This window comes from Podarcis raffonei, chromosome 4 (genome assembly GCF_027172205.1).
Source record: "Podarcis raffonei isolate rPodRaf1 chromosome 4, rPodRaf1.pri, whole genome shotgun sequence".
In the NCBI taxonomy this organism is placed as follows: Eukaryota; Metazoa; Chordata; class Lepidosauria; order Squamata; family Lacertidae; genus Podarcis; species Podarcis raffonei.
Window position 1 is genome coordinate 6,539,752 of NC_070605.1, and position 12,463 is coordinate 6,552,214.

General features: G+C 49.2%; 1 protein-coding gene across 2 annotated transcripts in view; it reads right to left on the bottom strand.

The window, feature by feature from the left end:
• Positions 1 to 12,463, bottom strand: part of INPPL1 (inositol polyphosphate phosphatase like 1) — an 86,205-nt gene that overhangs the window by 39,313 nt on the left and 34,429 nt on the right. For both annotated transcript variants that reach the window (XM_053385346.1, XM_053385345.1), the window contains exons 2-6: positions 10,944 to 11,007; positions 5,141 to 5,291; positions 4,121 to 4,241; positions 1,840 to 1,980; positions 1,404 to 1,494 (exon numbers count right to left, since the gene is read on the bottom strand). In XM_053385346.1, coding sequence (XP_053241321.1) covers positions 1,404 to 1,494; positions 1,840 to 1,980; positions 4,121 to 4,241; positions 5,141 to 5,291; positions 10,944 to 11,007 — 568 coding nt within the window. The remainder of the gene's footprint in view (positions 1 to 1,403; positions 1,495 to 1,839; positions 1,981 to 4,120; positions 4,242 to 5,140; positions 5,292 to 10,943; positions 11,008 to 12,463) is intronic.

A 12,463-nucleotide genomic window follows, 5' to 3' on the forward strand; every position in this document is an offset into this window, starting at 1 on the left:
CGGCGATCCCTGAAGCCAGGAGAACGAGACTCTCCTGGCTTCAGCAAAAGCAACAGGAAGCCTCCGGAGCACAGCGAGAGCTCCCGCTGCGCTCCGGAGGCTACGTGTGGCTATCCCTGAAGCCTTCGGGCGGCTATCCCTGAAGCACCGACCCCTCTCGCTCTCCAGGCTTCAGCGAAAGCAACGCGTAGCCTCCAGAGCATCCCGCTGCGCTTCAGAGGCTTCGCGTTGATTTCACTGAAGCCATAGAGCCTGCATTCGCCCCATAAGACGCACACACATTTCCCCTTAATTATTGGAGGGGGGAAGTGCGTCTTATAGAGCGAAAAATACAGTGTTTATTTGGCTCCATTTATGCCCCACCTTTTCCTGCCAGGAGCTGACGGTGTCCTGCATGCTTCTCCCCGACTTCAGATAACCTTCACAACAACCCTGTGAGGTAGGTTGGTCTGAGAGAAGGTCACACACAGTGAGCGTCATGGCTAAGCGGGGAAGCAAACTCTGCTCTCCCGGGAAATAGTCCAACGCTCTAACCATTAGACTACATTGGTTTTCAAACGCAGCCACCTTCAGTCGGGGTTCAGTCAGGGCCACTTTCGGAGGCCTTTGGGCTCAGGGGGACTTCCTGGAGAGAAAACATGTACCTCTCTAAATGACTTGGCTGAAGGAATTGAGGGGGTGCTTATCCAGTTTGCAGGTTGGACACCAAACTGGGGGAGGGGGCAGCTAACGTCGTAGAATCGGAATTCAAAATGACCTTAACAGATTGACACTCAAACTAACCGAGTGGATTTCATTCCTGAACTTAGGCAGGAAGAACCAGATGCACAAATATAAGATGGGGTGGGGCACCTGGCTTACTCACAGGACAAGGAGTTAGGGATCTTGGTGGACCACAAGTCATGAATCAACCGTGTGATGCAACAGCAAAAAAGGCTAACGCTATTCTAGGCTGCATCTACAGAAGTCTAGTGTCCAGATCAAGGGAAGTCATAGTCCTATTCTAGTCCGCCTTGATCAGACCCCCAACCTGGAGTCCTGTGCCCAGTTCTGGGCACCACAATTTAAGAAGGATGTTGACAAGCTGGAAGGTGGGCAAAGGAGGACAACCAAGATGATTGAGGGTCTGGAAACCAAGCCTGATGAGGAACGGTTGAAGGAGTTGGGTATGTTTAGCTGGAAAAGGGGAGACTGAGAGGAGATAGGAGTGCCATCTTCAAATATCCAAAGGGCTGTCCTATGCTCATTTCAGTTTCCCTTTTCTAGACCTTTTCCAGCTCTGTCAAATCCACTACCCTAACCCAAAAAAAGCCGCTTTTCATCTTTTCTTAAAGAAAAAGGTGCTCCAGCCCCTCAGTTATTTTGGGGGGGGGGCCTTCTCTGCTTCCAATCACCACACCCACCTGCTGCAAGATCCGGGAGGTCATGGGGGAGCTCTGCTGGTCAAACACCTTAGACAGGATCTCCAAGCCAGACAAAACCTTGTCCACCTCGCTGGAAGAACAAGAACCAGATTTTATATTTCTGCGGGTCCTTTCTGCCACCCCCCACTTCCTGGTTCTCCTTATTCTCTCTCTAGCTCTTCAACCCAGACATTTGTCAGACTGTGAGGCTTTTATTATTATTATTATTATTTTCTTTAATTGTCTGAACTAACAGCATGCAATGCCAAGCACCGCTTCTGCTTTTTTTGAGGTTTCCAGCTCCGAGCCCTGATTTGGAGAGCTGGCCCTCGCAGCAACCCTCTTTCCACCTCTGTTTACCCAAAGCACCGTTCGTCAGCCGCATATTATGACAACAGGCAGGCGGACGTTGCTCGGCTCCCCTTTCCCATCTCACCTGTGCAGGCGTTTGCAGGAAGTGACAAGGGTTTTGTTCAGGTGGGGCAGGCTGCTGGCACCAGCCTTCACAGCCTCCAGGTCCAGGGAGTAGCTGCCTTTCAGGTACTCGTGGGAAACGGTGCTGAGCCCATTGGTGGTGCTGGAAGAGAAATAATAATAATAATAATAATAATAATAATAATAATAATAATAATAAAATTTATTACTTATACCCCGCCCATCTGGCCGGGTCTCCGCAGCCACTGTGGGCGTCTTCCAATAGGGTATTAAAAACACAATAAAAGATTGAACATTTAAAAATTCCCTAAACTGCCTTCAGGTGTCTTCTAAAAATCAGATAGTTGTTTATTTCCTTGACATCTGCTGGGAGGGCGTTCCACAGGGCAGGCGCCACTACTGAGAAGGCCTTCTGTCTGGTTCCCTGTAACCTCACTTCTCGCAGGGAGGGAGGGAACCGCCAGAAGGCCTTCGGAGCTGGACCTCAGTGTCCGGGCAAAACGATGGGGGTGGAGACGCTCCTTCAGGTATACTGGACTGAGGAAGTTTAGGGCTTTCAAGGTCAGTGCCAACATTTTGAATTGTGCTCAGAAACGTACTGGGAGCCAGTGTAGGTCGTTCAAGACCGGTGTTATGTGGTCTCGGTGGCCGCTCCCAGTCAGTCTAGCTGCCGCATTCTGGATTAATTGTAGTTTCTGGGTCACCTTCAAAGGTAGCCCCACGTAGAGCGCATTGCAGTAGTCCAAGCGGGAGATAACCAGAGCATGCACCACTCTGGCGAGACAGTCTGCGGGCAGGTAGGGTCTCATCCTGCGTACCAGATGGAGCTGATAAACAGCTGCCCTGGACACAGAATTGACCTGCGCCTCCATGGACAGCTGTGAGTCCAAAATGACTCCCAGGCTGCGCACCTGGTCCTTCGGGGGCACAGTTACCCCATTCAGGACCAGGGAGCCCTGAAGGTGTGCTGGAATTTAAACAGGCATGTGACATACAACAATCCACATATCGGCAGCAAAAAGTGGAATAGAATCCCAGCACACGGGGGGGCTGACACCCTGAAACTGAGCAGTCAGCTTTGTCTTTGAGCAAAGGAGGCGAGGGGTTCAAGTGGCAAGAAAAAGAGATTCTGACTAAACGTTAGGAAGAACTTTCTGACAGTATGAGGCGCTGGACTCTCCTTCCTTGGCGATTTTGAAGCACAGGTTGGGTGGCTAGCTGTCAGGGATGCTTTAGTTGAGACCCCTGTCTTGCAGGGCGGGTTGGACTAGATGACCCTTAGGGGTCCCTTCCAACTCTTCATTTCTCTGATTCTGTGACTAGATGGGTTCCCGTGGGCCTCCTCTCAGGTTTTTACGATAGAACAGAGGTGCAGAGGGGAAGGCGACTTTCCCATTATCATACACTCATTCATTTTTGTTTTGAGTGCTTTGTTTAAAAAAAAAAAAAAAGGTCTCAAAGCAATTTAAAAACAAAGCAAAATTCAAAAAGATAAAATCATTTTGAATAAAGGAGGGTGCTCTGGATATTATTGCCCCGAAAGGGCTGCTCGTGGCTAGTAGCTCTTGATAAGCCTTCTCCTCCATGAATTTGTCTAAACCTCTTTCAAAGCCATCCAAATTGGTGGCCATCACTGTCTCTTGTGGGAAGGAGTTCCACAGTTTAACTCTGTGCTGCATCCTGAATCTCTCAACATTCTTACTTGGTGCCGAGAGCGATGGGGGCTCGGTGCATGTTGAATTGCACCAAGCCGTTTTTTGGGAAGCAGTTCACAAACAAAACAAATAGATAAATACGTTTTCAGAGGTACATTTCGCAATTAGATAATCTTGCATCACATCTAAAGGGGGAGACAAAACGGACCTGGTCAAATTTGGGAAGGGGGCAGTCGGTACTGGAGGATGAAGACCACCAACATCTGCAAGGGGGGGACAAAAAAACCCCAGCATACCCCTGACAGAGACTCACATTCTCACATGGGGTATATACAGCAGTGCACACCCTTATTTACATATTTAATTTATACACACACACACACACACACACACACACACACCACTTGATTGTTTTAAAAAAAAACCTCAAAGCTGTTTAATAAAATAAAAAACAAATTAATAGTAAGAACAATTAATTTTTTTAAAAAGCAGCAATAAATTAAAAACATATCAGGATTTGTGGGTGGGCTAAACAAAAATGTTTTTAGCCGAAAGGAGTAAAGCAAAAGGGGCTGGCTGATGTCAAGTGGCAGGGAGTTCCGAAGATGCAGAAGGGGTATTATATACCTTTCGAGTGCCCCGTCCTGCACAGCAGGGGCGTTGCTAGCCAGGCCGGCGGCAGTGCTGCCAGCAGGAAGGCTGGTGGACCCCGATCGGGGCGGCAGTGGGGGCTTCTCGTCCTCCCCATCTGTGGAAGGCAGAAGGCAAACGGTCAGCTGAAACAGAATGTGTGGGCTGGAAGGGCTGTTGTTGTTTCATTTAATACAAAAAAACCCAAAACAATAAAACTATCAGGAATAAATAAATTAACACATCTGGAAAGTTGGAATACCAATAAACTAAAAGCAGAATAGAACTCACACCAGCTTCCTAAACAGGTGGGCAGGATTGTCTCAACAAGGAGGCGCCGAAAAGAGGGCAGCGAGGGTGCCTTCTTGGGGTCAATAAGCAGGGAGTTCCAAAGTTATCTGTATATTTAATTTTTAAAAAATTATATACACTTAAATATCAAGTTAAGGACGTGGGTGGTGCTGTGGGTTAAACCACAGAGCCTCGGATTGCCAATCAGAAGGTCGGTGGTTCGAATCCCTGTGACGGGGTGAGCTCCCGTTGCTCGGTCCCTGCTCCTGCCAACCTAGCAGTTCAAAAGCATGTCAAAGTGCAAGTAGATAAATAGGTACCACTGTGGTGGGAAGGTAAAAGGCGTTTCTGTGCGCTGCTCTGGTTCGCCAGAAGCAGCTTAGTCCTGCTGGCCACATGTCCCAGAAGCTGTACGCCGGCTCCCTCGGCCAATAAAGCGAGATGAGCACCGCAACTCCAGAGTTGGCCTCAACTGGACCTAATGGTCAGGGGTCTCTTTACCTTTAAGGCAGCGTTGGCCAAACTTGGGTCTCCAGCTGTTTTTGGACTACAACTCCCATCATCCCTAGCTAACAGGACCAGTGGTCAGGGATGATGGGAATTGTAGTCCCAAAACAGCTAGAGATCCGAGTTTGGCCAACACTGCCCATTGGTGCAGAGGGCTTTCGAGAGGGGAGCAGACAAGATCAACCACCTGTGGGTTGGGGTTCAAAGGTGTGCTTGTACCTGAGTAGTCCCTGTCCTCCACATTCTCCTTGTCCTTCTCCCGTTCCACAGGGAAGAGCAGCGTGCAGACGAGGCCTTGGTTCGGCTGCAGGTAGAGGGTGATGAGGTCGCTCAGGGTCTTGAACCGCCTCACCTGGACCCCTTGAGATGTCTGCAGGGAAAGGAGGGAGCAGGACCCGTCAGGGCAAAGACATTCTGATCGGCTCACCTCAAAAAGGATGTTGGGAAAGGGTTCAGAAAACGGCAGCTGAAAGGAGGATCGAGGGTGGGTGTGGAGCGATTCCCCCTTGAGGAAAGTTCGCAGCGTTTAGGATTTTTAGGTTTGGAGAAAATGCAAGAAAGAGGCAGCATGATAGAGGCTTGGCACAGAGGAAGCGGACAGAGAAACCTTGTTCTCCCTCTCTCATGGCACTAGAAGTCAGGGATGGAGTTAGACTGCGGAACTCCCTGCCACAGGCAGTGATGGCCATCAACCTGGATGGCTTTAAAATAGTAACAGACAAATTCATGGAGGGGGAGAGGGCTGTCGATGGCAACTATGCTCTGCCTCCCCAGCTGAATTGGCTGTTAAAACGCTCTCTAATAATTTTAACTCTGGGAAGAGACTGTCTCCTATCAACTATCAGCACCCCTAACAAACAACATTCTTTTGGGGGATGCCATTCAGGGGTCAGCAAACTTTTTCAGCAGGGGGCCAGACCTTGTGGGGGGCGGACTATACAGTCATAACTCGGGGTACAGATACCTGGAAGGGTTACTTCCAGGTTTCGACGGTCACACATGTACAGAAGCGCTAAATTGTGCTTTGAGCATGTGCAGAAGCACCGAATCGCAACCCACGCGTGCGCAGACATGGGTTGCGAACGCTGCGGGTTGCAAACGTGAATCCCACACAGATCACGTTTGCAACCAGAGCGTCCGCTGTATTTTGAAAAAAAGTATGAACGAATTCCCATGCCCCACAAATAACCCAGAGATGCATTTTGAATAAAAGGACACATTCTACTCATGTAAAAACACGCTGATTCCCGGACCGTCCGTGGGCCAGATATAGAAGGCGATTGGGCCGGATCCAGCCCCGGGGCCTTAGTTTGCTACCCATTATAGGGGCCAATGTTAACCAGGTGAGATGGAGCATCCTTGAGCTTCTGCATTTTAAGCAGAGATTGCCACCCTACCTGGCTGCGGTCGGCAAGGAACAAATTTTACAACCTCCCCTGTCCTGAAATAAGGAGATGGAATTGTAAAAGGAGAAAAAAATGTCATGGCATTGAGGAATTTGTCAGTGCTGAGTAGTAACAAAATATATTCATTAAAGCGGTAAACGTACTTTATAAGTGAATCTTAAGACTTGTAGAAAGCTGTTGTTTTTACTACTGCTAGCCATCGACACGGAGGGGGAGAAATCCAACTGCAAGAAGCAGGAAGCTCAAATCAGCCATTAACACATTGAGTCTCCCTTGGAAGTTTTTCATCTTCTTTCAAAACTGAGTTTTAGATGTTTTCACTCAATGACTTTGTAAGTAATACTGCAAGTTACCTTGCAGAACCATATCGGGTGATGGAATTATACAGTGGTACCTTGGTTCTCAAATGCTTTGGTTCTCAAACTCTGAAAACCCAGAAGTGAGAGTTCCGGTTTCCGAACATTTTTCGGAAGCCAAATGTCCGATGCAGCTACCAGCTATTGTTTCCGGGGCGCCTGCACCAATCAGAAGCTGCGCCTTGGTTTTTGAACATTTTGGAAGTCAAACAGACTTAGAAGAGTTTTGGATTTGATATCCCGCTTTATCACTACCTGAAGGAGTCTCAAAGCGGCTAACATTCTCCTTTCCCTTCCTCCCCCACAACAAACACTCTGTGAGGTGAGTGGGGCTGAGAGACTTCAGAGAAGTGTGACTGGCCCAAGGTCACCCAGAAGCTGCATGTGGAGGAGCGGAGACGCGAACCCGGTTCCCCAGGTTATGAGACTACCGCTCTTAACCACTACACCACACTGGCTTACGGAACGGATTAAGTTTGGCACTTTTGTTTTTGCTATTTATTTTGTGGTTTTTTGGTGGCTTTTTCGGTTACAGTGGTACCTCGGGTTACAGACACTTCAGGTTACAGATGCTTCAGGTTACAGACTCTGCTAACCCAGAAATAGTACCTTGGGCTAAGAACTTTGCTTCAGGATGAGAACAGAAATCGTGCAGCAGCGGCGGCGCAGCAGCAGGAGGCCCCATTAGCTAAAGTGGTACCTCAGGTTAAGAACAGTTTCAGGTTAAGAACGGACCTCTGGAACAAATTAAGTTCTTAACCTGAGGTACCACTGTAATTTGTTTTTGCGACTGTGTGGAACCCAGTTCAGCTACTGATTGATTGTGTGACTGAGGAAATGGATAAAAGCCCCCCATCCAAACAATGACTATCATCAGTGCAGGTAAGAATTTTATTTTTTAAAATTTTTTTATCATCTACAATACTGTACTATTTATTTTATAGTACAGAACATTGATTATTGCTTTCATTTTACAGATCAGTAATCTCATTAGATAGTAAAATTCATGTTGAATGGCTGTTTTAGGGGTTGTTTTTAAAAGTCTGGAATGGTTTAATCCATTTTGCATTACTTTCTATGGGAAAGCGCACCTTGGTTTTGGAACGCTTTGGTTTTGGAACGAACTTCCGGAACGGATCAAGCTTGAGAACCAGGGTATCACTGTAATGCAAAATTCACCCATCATAATCCACCAGTCATTCTGAATGCAGGGCAGACAGAGAAGTATCATCAATGAGGAAGTTTGGGCATGGACTCCAAGTACCAGAGCCATTTCTCTGTCCCTTAATTGTACCCTTTCACTGCTAGCAGATCTCCTTGAACCTCGTACAGAAAACACACCGCCCTTTCCCAACCTGGATGTTGGGCATGACGCCTCCCACCAGGTCCCTTTGTCCCCGAGGCTGTGCTCTGAGCCAAACAGCTTCCCACGGCACAAAGGTCACAGGCAGACTTCCTTGAGCTCCGCTGCCAGCCCACAAGCGTCACCGCTGGGGGGAGATCAGGAGGACACAAGCTACCGTTCAGGAACCCGGAAGTGACAGAGGTCAGTCGCCGCAAGACCAGTCTGTGCCTTGTGACTGCAGACGGGCTCCTAGCTCCATCACAAAACACCTCTGGCAGGTCTCCCAAGGCGGAAAAAGACCTGAACTCAGCGCAACCTGTGCCTATGAAGACAGGATTGAACTGGGACGGCTTCACAGCAGTTTCAGCCCCCGAATCCTGAACCCCACTAAAGTGAAAACACTTGCTAAGAATTGTTTTTACTCACCCTACAATCATGGGAGGAGCTCAGAGGTGGGGGGCATGCAAGAGAGACGCCCCTTGCTCTAATCCTGCGCATCTCTAGATGGGGGGGTCTGCATTTGGGAAGGGGAGGTCTAAACCTCCTACTGCCTAATAATAATAATAATAATAATAATAATAATAATATTTCTACCCCGCTCATCTGGCTGGGTTTCCCCAGCCACTCTGGGCGGCTTCCAACAAAAGATTAAAAACACATTAAAACATCAGCAACCCCTCTTCGTGACACACACCCCTCCCCCCAAAAAAATCATCTCTAGATAAATTAATTTATTCCCTTGCACATTTAAGACCCTAACAATCCTTCCCCCCCAAATCCTCTTAAGGTTGTTTTGAAAAGCTTTCTCCCACAACCAGGCTCTGAAACCAGTTGGTGGTGAGGGTCACTTGCTGGGGGGGGGGAGAAAGGCTGAGCACCCTCCCCACTCAATACCCTCAGCAGTTTTCTCATTACCTTGGCAAACAAGGACCAAGCCCCCCCCCTGTTTGCAGAGGTTAGCACCCAGCTCGGTTCTGAGAATCTGCACTTCCCATTTTGCTTTTTTAATACAGAAAGTGAATTCTGAGCCCTTCGGAGCTAGCAAACGGAAGCAGTGAGGCCAAGCAGTGCCCGGATAACTCCCAAAGCCAAGTGTAGAGAGCGGAGGGGGTGGAATCAGTGCCTCTTTGAAGAAGATTTTCCTTCCCACAAGCCAAGGACCAGAGGCTGCTGCTTACTCAAGCCACAGAGCTGGCTTTTCTGTGCAACGAACTGAGATTATTTCAGCACTGCTGAATCACAGAGCTGGGAGGGGGGACCCCAAGAGTCATCTAGTCCAACCCCCTGCCGATGCATGTGTGCTTCTCCGTGCCCCCCACCCACCCACCCACCCACCGAAGGCAGTATGGACACAGAAAGCCTTACAAAACTGATTTCCAACCATTTAAAAGCCTCGCCAACCTCTGGAGCCCAAAACAGGAAATGCCTACTGAGAATTCCCTGTTTGGGCAGGGTGAAGCCACTACGATCAGTTGGCAGCTGGGGGCCATCCCAGGCCAGGAAAGAAGCTTTCCTTCCCCCCACCAGCACCCACTACAACCCCCCCCCTTTCCCCCAGCCGCGGCGCAGGCAGAGAGGGCAGGCTCCTGGGCTCGCTTAGGATTCTGCAGCACAAGCTGGGCAGCGAGGAGGGGTTGGACCTGGGGAATGTCCTGCTTTCAGCCGCCCCCCCCCTCCTCCAGGGCTCACTTTTTCCTGCCGGCTTGGACGGCACAATGAGGTTACTGTTGTGCTATAAATGAACCATCGCCCGAGCCAGGCAGACTTCCTGCCAAGATCAGCAGTGTGTGGGCATCTGCAGGGCTCCTGCCAACCCCTGCTCTGCCCTGGAGACAGCGCTGGGCTAAAGGATCACCCGTTCCGCGGTCAGCAGGGAGAAGCGTCGCTCACGTCCCTGGGGACCTCCCGGCCTGCGCTCACAGGCGCACAGCGCGGAGCCCACCCCCCAACCTTCTGTCTTCGCCAGCCAAGGGGGCTGGGCATAAACCCCTGGGCAAGAGCCACCTTCTTTTCCACTCCGCAAGTCGCCGAACGTTGCCCTGAATGTTAAACGGTTATAGAGCTCAGCCGGCAGAGCATGAGGCTCTTTAGTTTCAGGGTTCGAGACCCACACTGGGCACAAAGGTCACTGCATTTCCAATTTCCAATTCTATGATTCTAGTCTATATTCTTCTATGATTCTATAACAGGGAGTCCCATTGAACCGCATTGTTTATGAACAGCAGCCTTACACCATTTTGGACTTCATAGAATCACAGAAGCGCAGAACTTCAGATTTGGAAGGGGGACACACACACACACACACACACACACACACACACCCCGCTCCAGGATCATCTAGTCCAGGCACAGGCAAACTCAGCCCTCCAGATGTTTTGAGACTACAATTCCCATCATTCCTGACCACTTAGTCCTGTTAGCTAGGGATGATGGGAGTTGTAGTCCCAAAACATCTGGAGGGCCCAGTTTGCCTATGCCTGATCTAGTCCAACCCCCTGCAATGCAGGAATTTCAGCCAAAGCATCCATGGCAGATGAGTTTCAGACCACAACCCCCATAATTCCTGGGTACCACTTGCCATGTGACACTGGGAAGCTGATGGGAGCAGGCCCTGCTGGTTGAGGCGGATGGGAAGGGTAGTTCAAAACAACTTGGGAGTGCGCCTCTAAGGCTGGTGTACCGTGAGGAGTCATTCGTCTTTCAAAACTGATTTCGGGATTCTCCCCTGCTACTGGAACTGCTTATGCCCTCCCCCCGAACCATTTCCTTCAAAAGTGTGCAGAGAATTCCATCCAGGAGCAAACAACAGCATTTTGGGTATATATAGCCACAGATCTTCGTGCGCAACCGTCACCGGAAGCAACGGAATCTACACAAACTCTGCAAAAGGAGGCGGTGAGAGGTACGGCGCTCACCTGCACGGCCAGGAAATCCTCTTCGTCCGGCAAGATTCGGTAGGTGTGGACATGCTTCTGGAATCTATAGCAACAACAAAAGGATTTGGGGGGGGGAGAGAAAGAAAGATTTAAAACAGGGGAATGACTATTGAGGTGAAGCTATAGAAGAACTCAACTCTCTAAAATGGGAAGCTTTGGGGCTTTGTTCTCCCTTACATGAACCCACCACACACCCTGATCTGGACAACCCTGATCTCTGGGCATTTGTGATGGGTCGCGTTTAAATCAGGGGCAAATTAAAAGCACCAACCCGGGGGGGGGGGACACATGCTCAGAGGCACTGCCTAGAGAACACCGCAGATCTTACAAACTCACAGATGTTCCTCTTCCAACAGGCCTTGGGCAGATTAATATTCTACGGCCTTTTAAATGGGTCTGTGGGAAGGGGGCGGTTGCTGTTTCTTTGGGCTTTGTTTTAATTATTGACTTGAGTTTTTATCTTGTACTTTATTCTGTGAACCACCCTGAGATTTATTTATTTTTTAAGTGGGTGTACATTATTATGTATTATTATTATTATTATTATTATTATTATTTTATTAAATTGCTTTCTGCGAGGCATCTCAAAGCGATTTACAGTGCAAAAACATGTAAGAAGCAATTGCACAAATGAAAACAATTTAAAAAACTGCAGGTCAAAGACTCTTGCCACATATGCGCCTGGGTTTAGTCTTTGCTGCTTGACATAAAAACAGCACATTGGGGAAGAAAGCAATACGCCTTTGCCAACCCGGCCACCCCCTCCCACGTTTTGGACTACAACTCCCAACAGCCCCAGCATCCTATGGTTGTTCTGGCTTGGGCTGGTGGGAGCTGAAGTCCAGCACTACCAAGCGGCTGAAAGGCTGCCCACACCCCGACTGCAGGGCTCTATATATGTATTTTATAAACTACCCACTGAAAGAGCAGTCTCCAGAGACCAGTTAAAAAGGGGAGGGGGAGATGAACTTCCCTGTGTCGCAACTCAGGAGCCACAACCGAAAAGACCCTGCCTCTCGCTCCCGATGTGCTATACCCTGGCTGCTGGAGGGAGGAGGAGAAAGCAAGGCAAGCCCTCCGGCAGATTAAGAACATAATAAGAGTACTACTGCATTAGGCCAGTGACACCCCAAGTCCAGCAACCTGTTCTCACAGGGGCAAACTAGATGCCCATTATGGGAAACCCGAAAGCAGGATTCGAACACAACACCAGTTCTCCCCTCCTGTGGTTTCCAGCAGCTGGGATTCAGAAGCATCGCTGCATCCAGCCATGAAGGAATAACACAGCCGTCCTAGTTGAATCCATCCCTCTTTGAAAGCCATCGCTGTCTCCTGGGGTGGGGAGTTCCAAAGATTAACTACATGCAAGGCAGCTTCACCCTGGGCAGCTGCTGTTGCGAGACTCTCTGGCCCTTTGGAGCACCATGCGTGAATTATGCAAAACAGAATATGCAAAACACATCGCTCGGGGACCCGACACATCCTTGCAAATGAGAGGC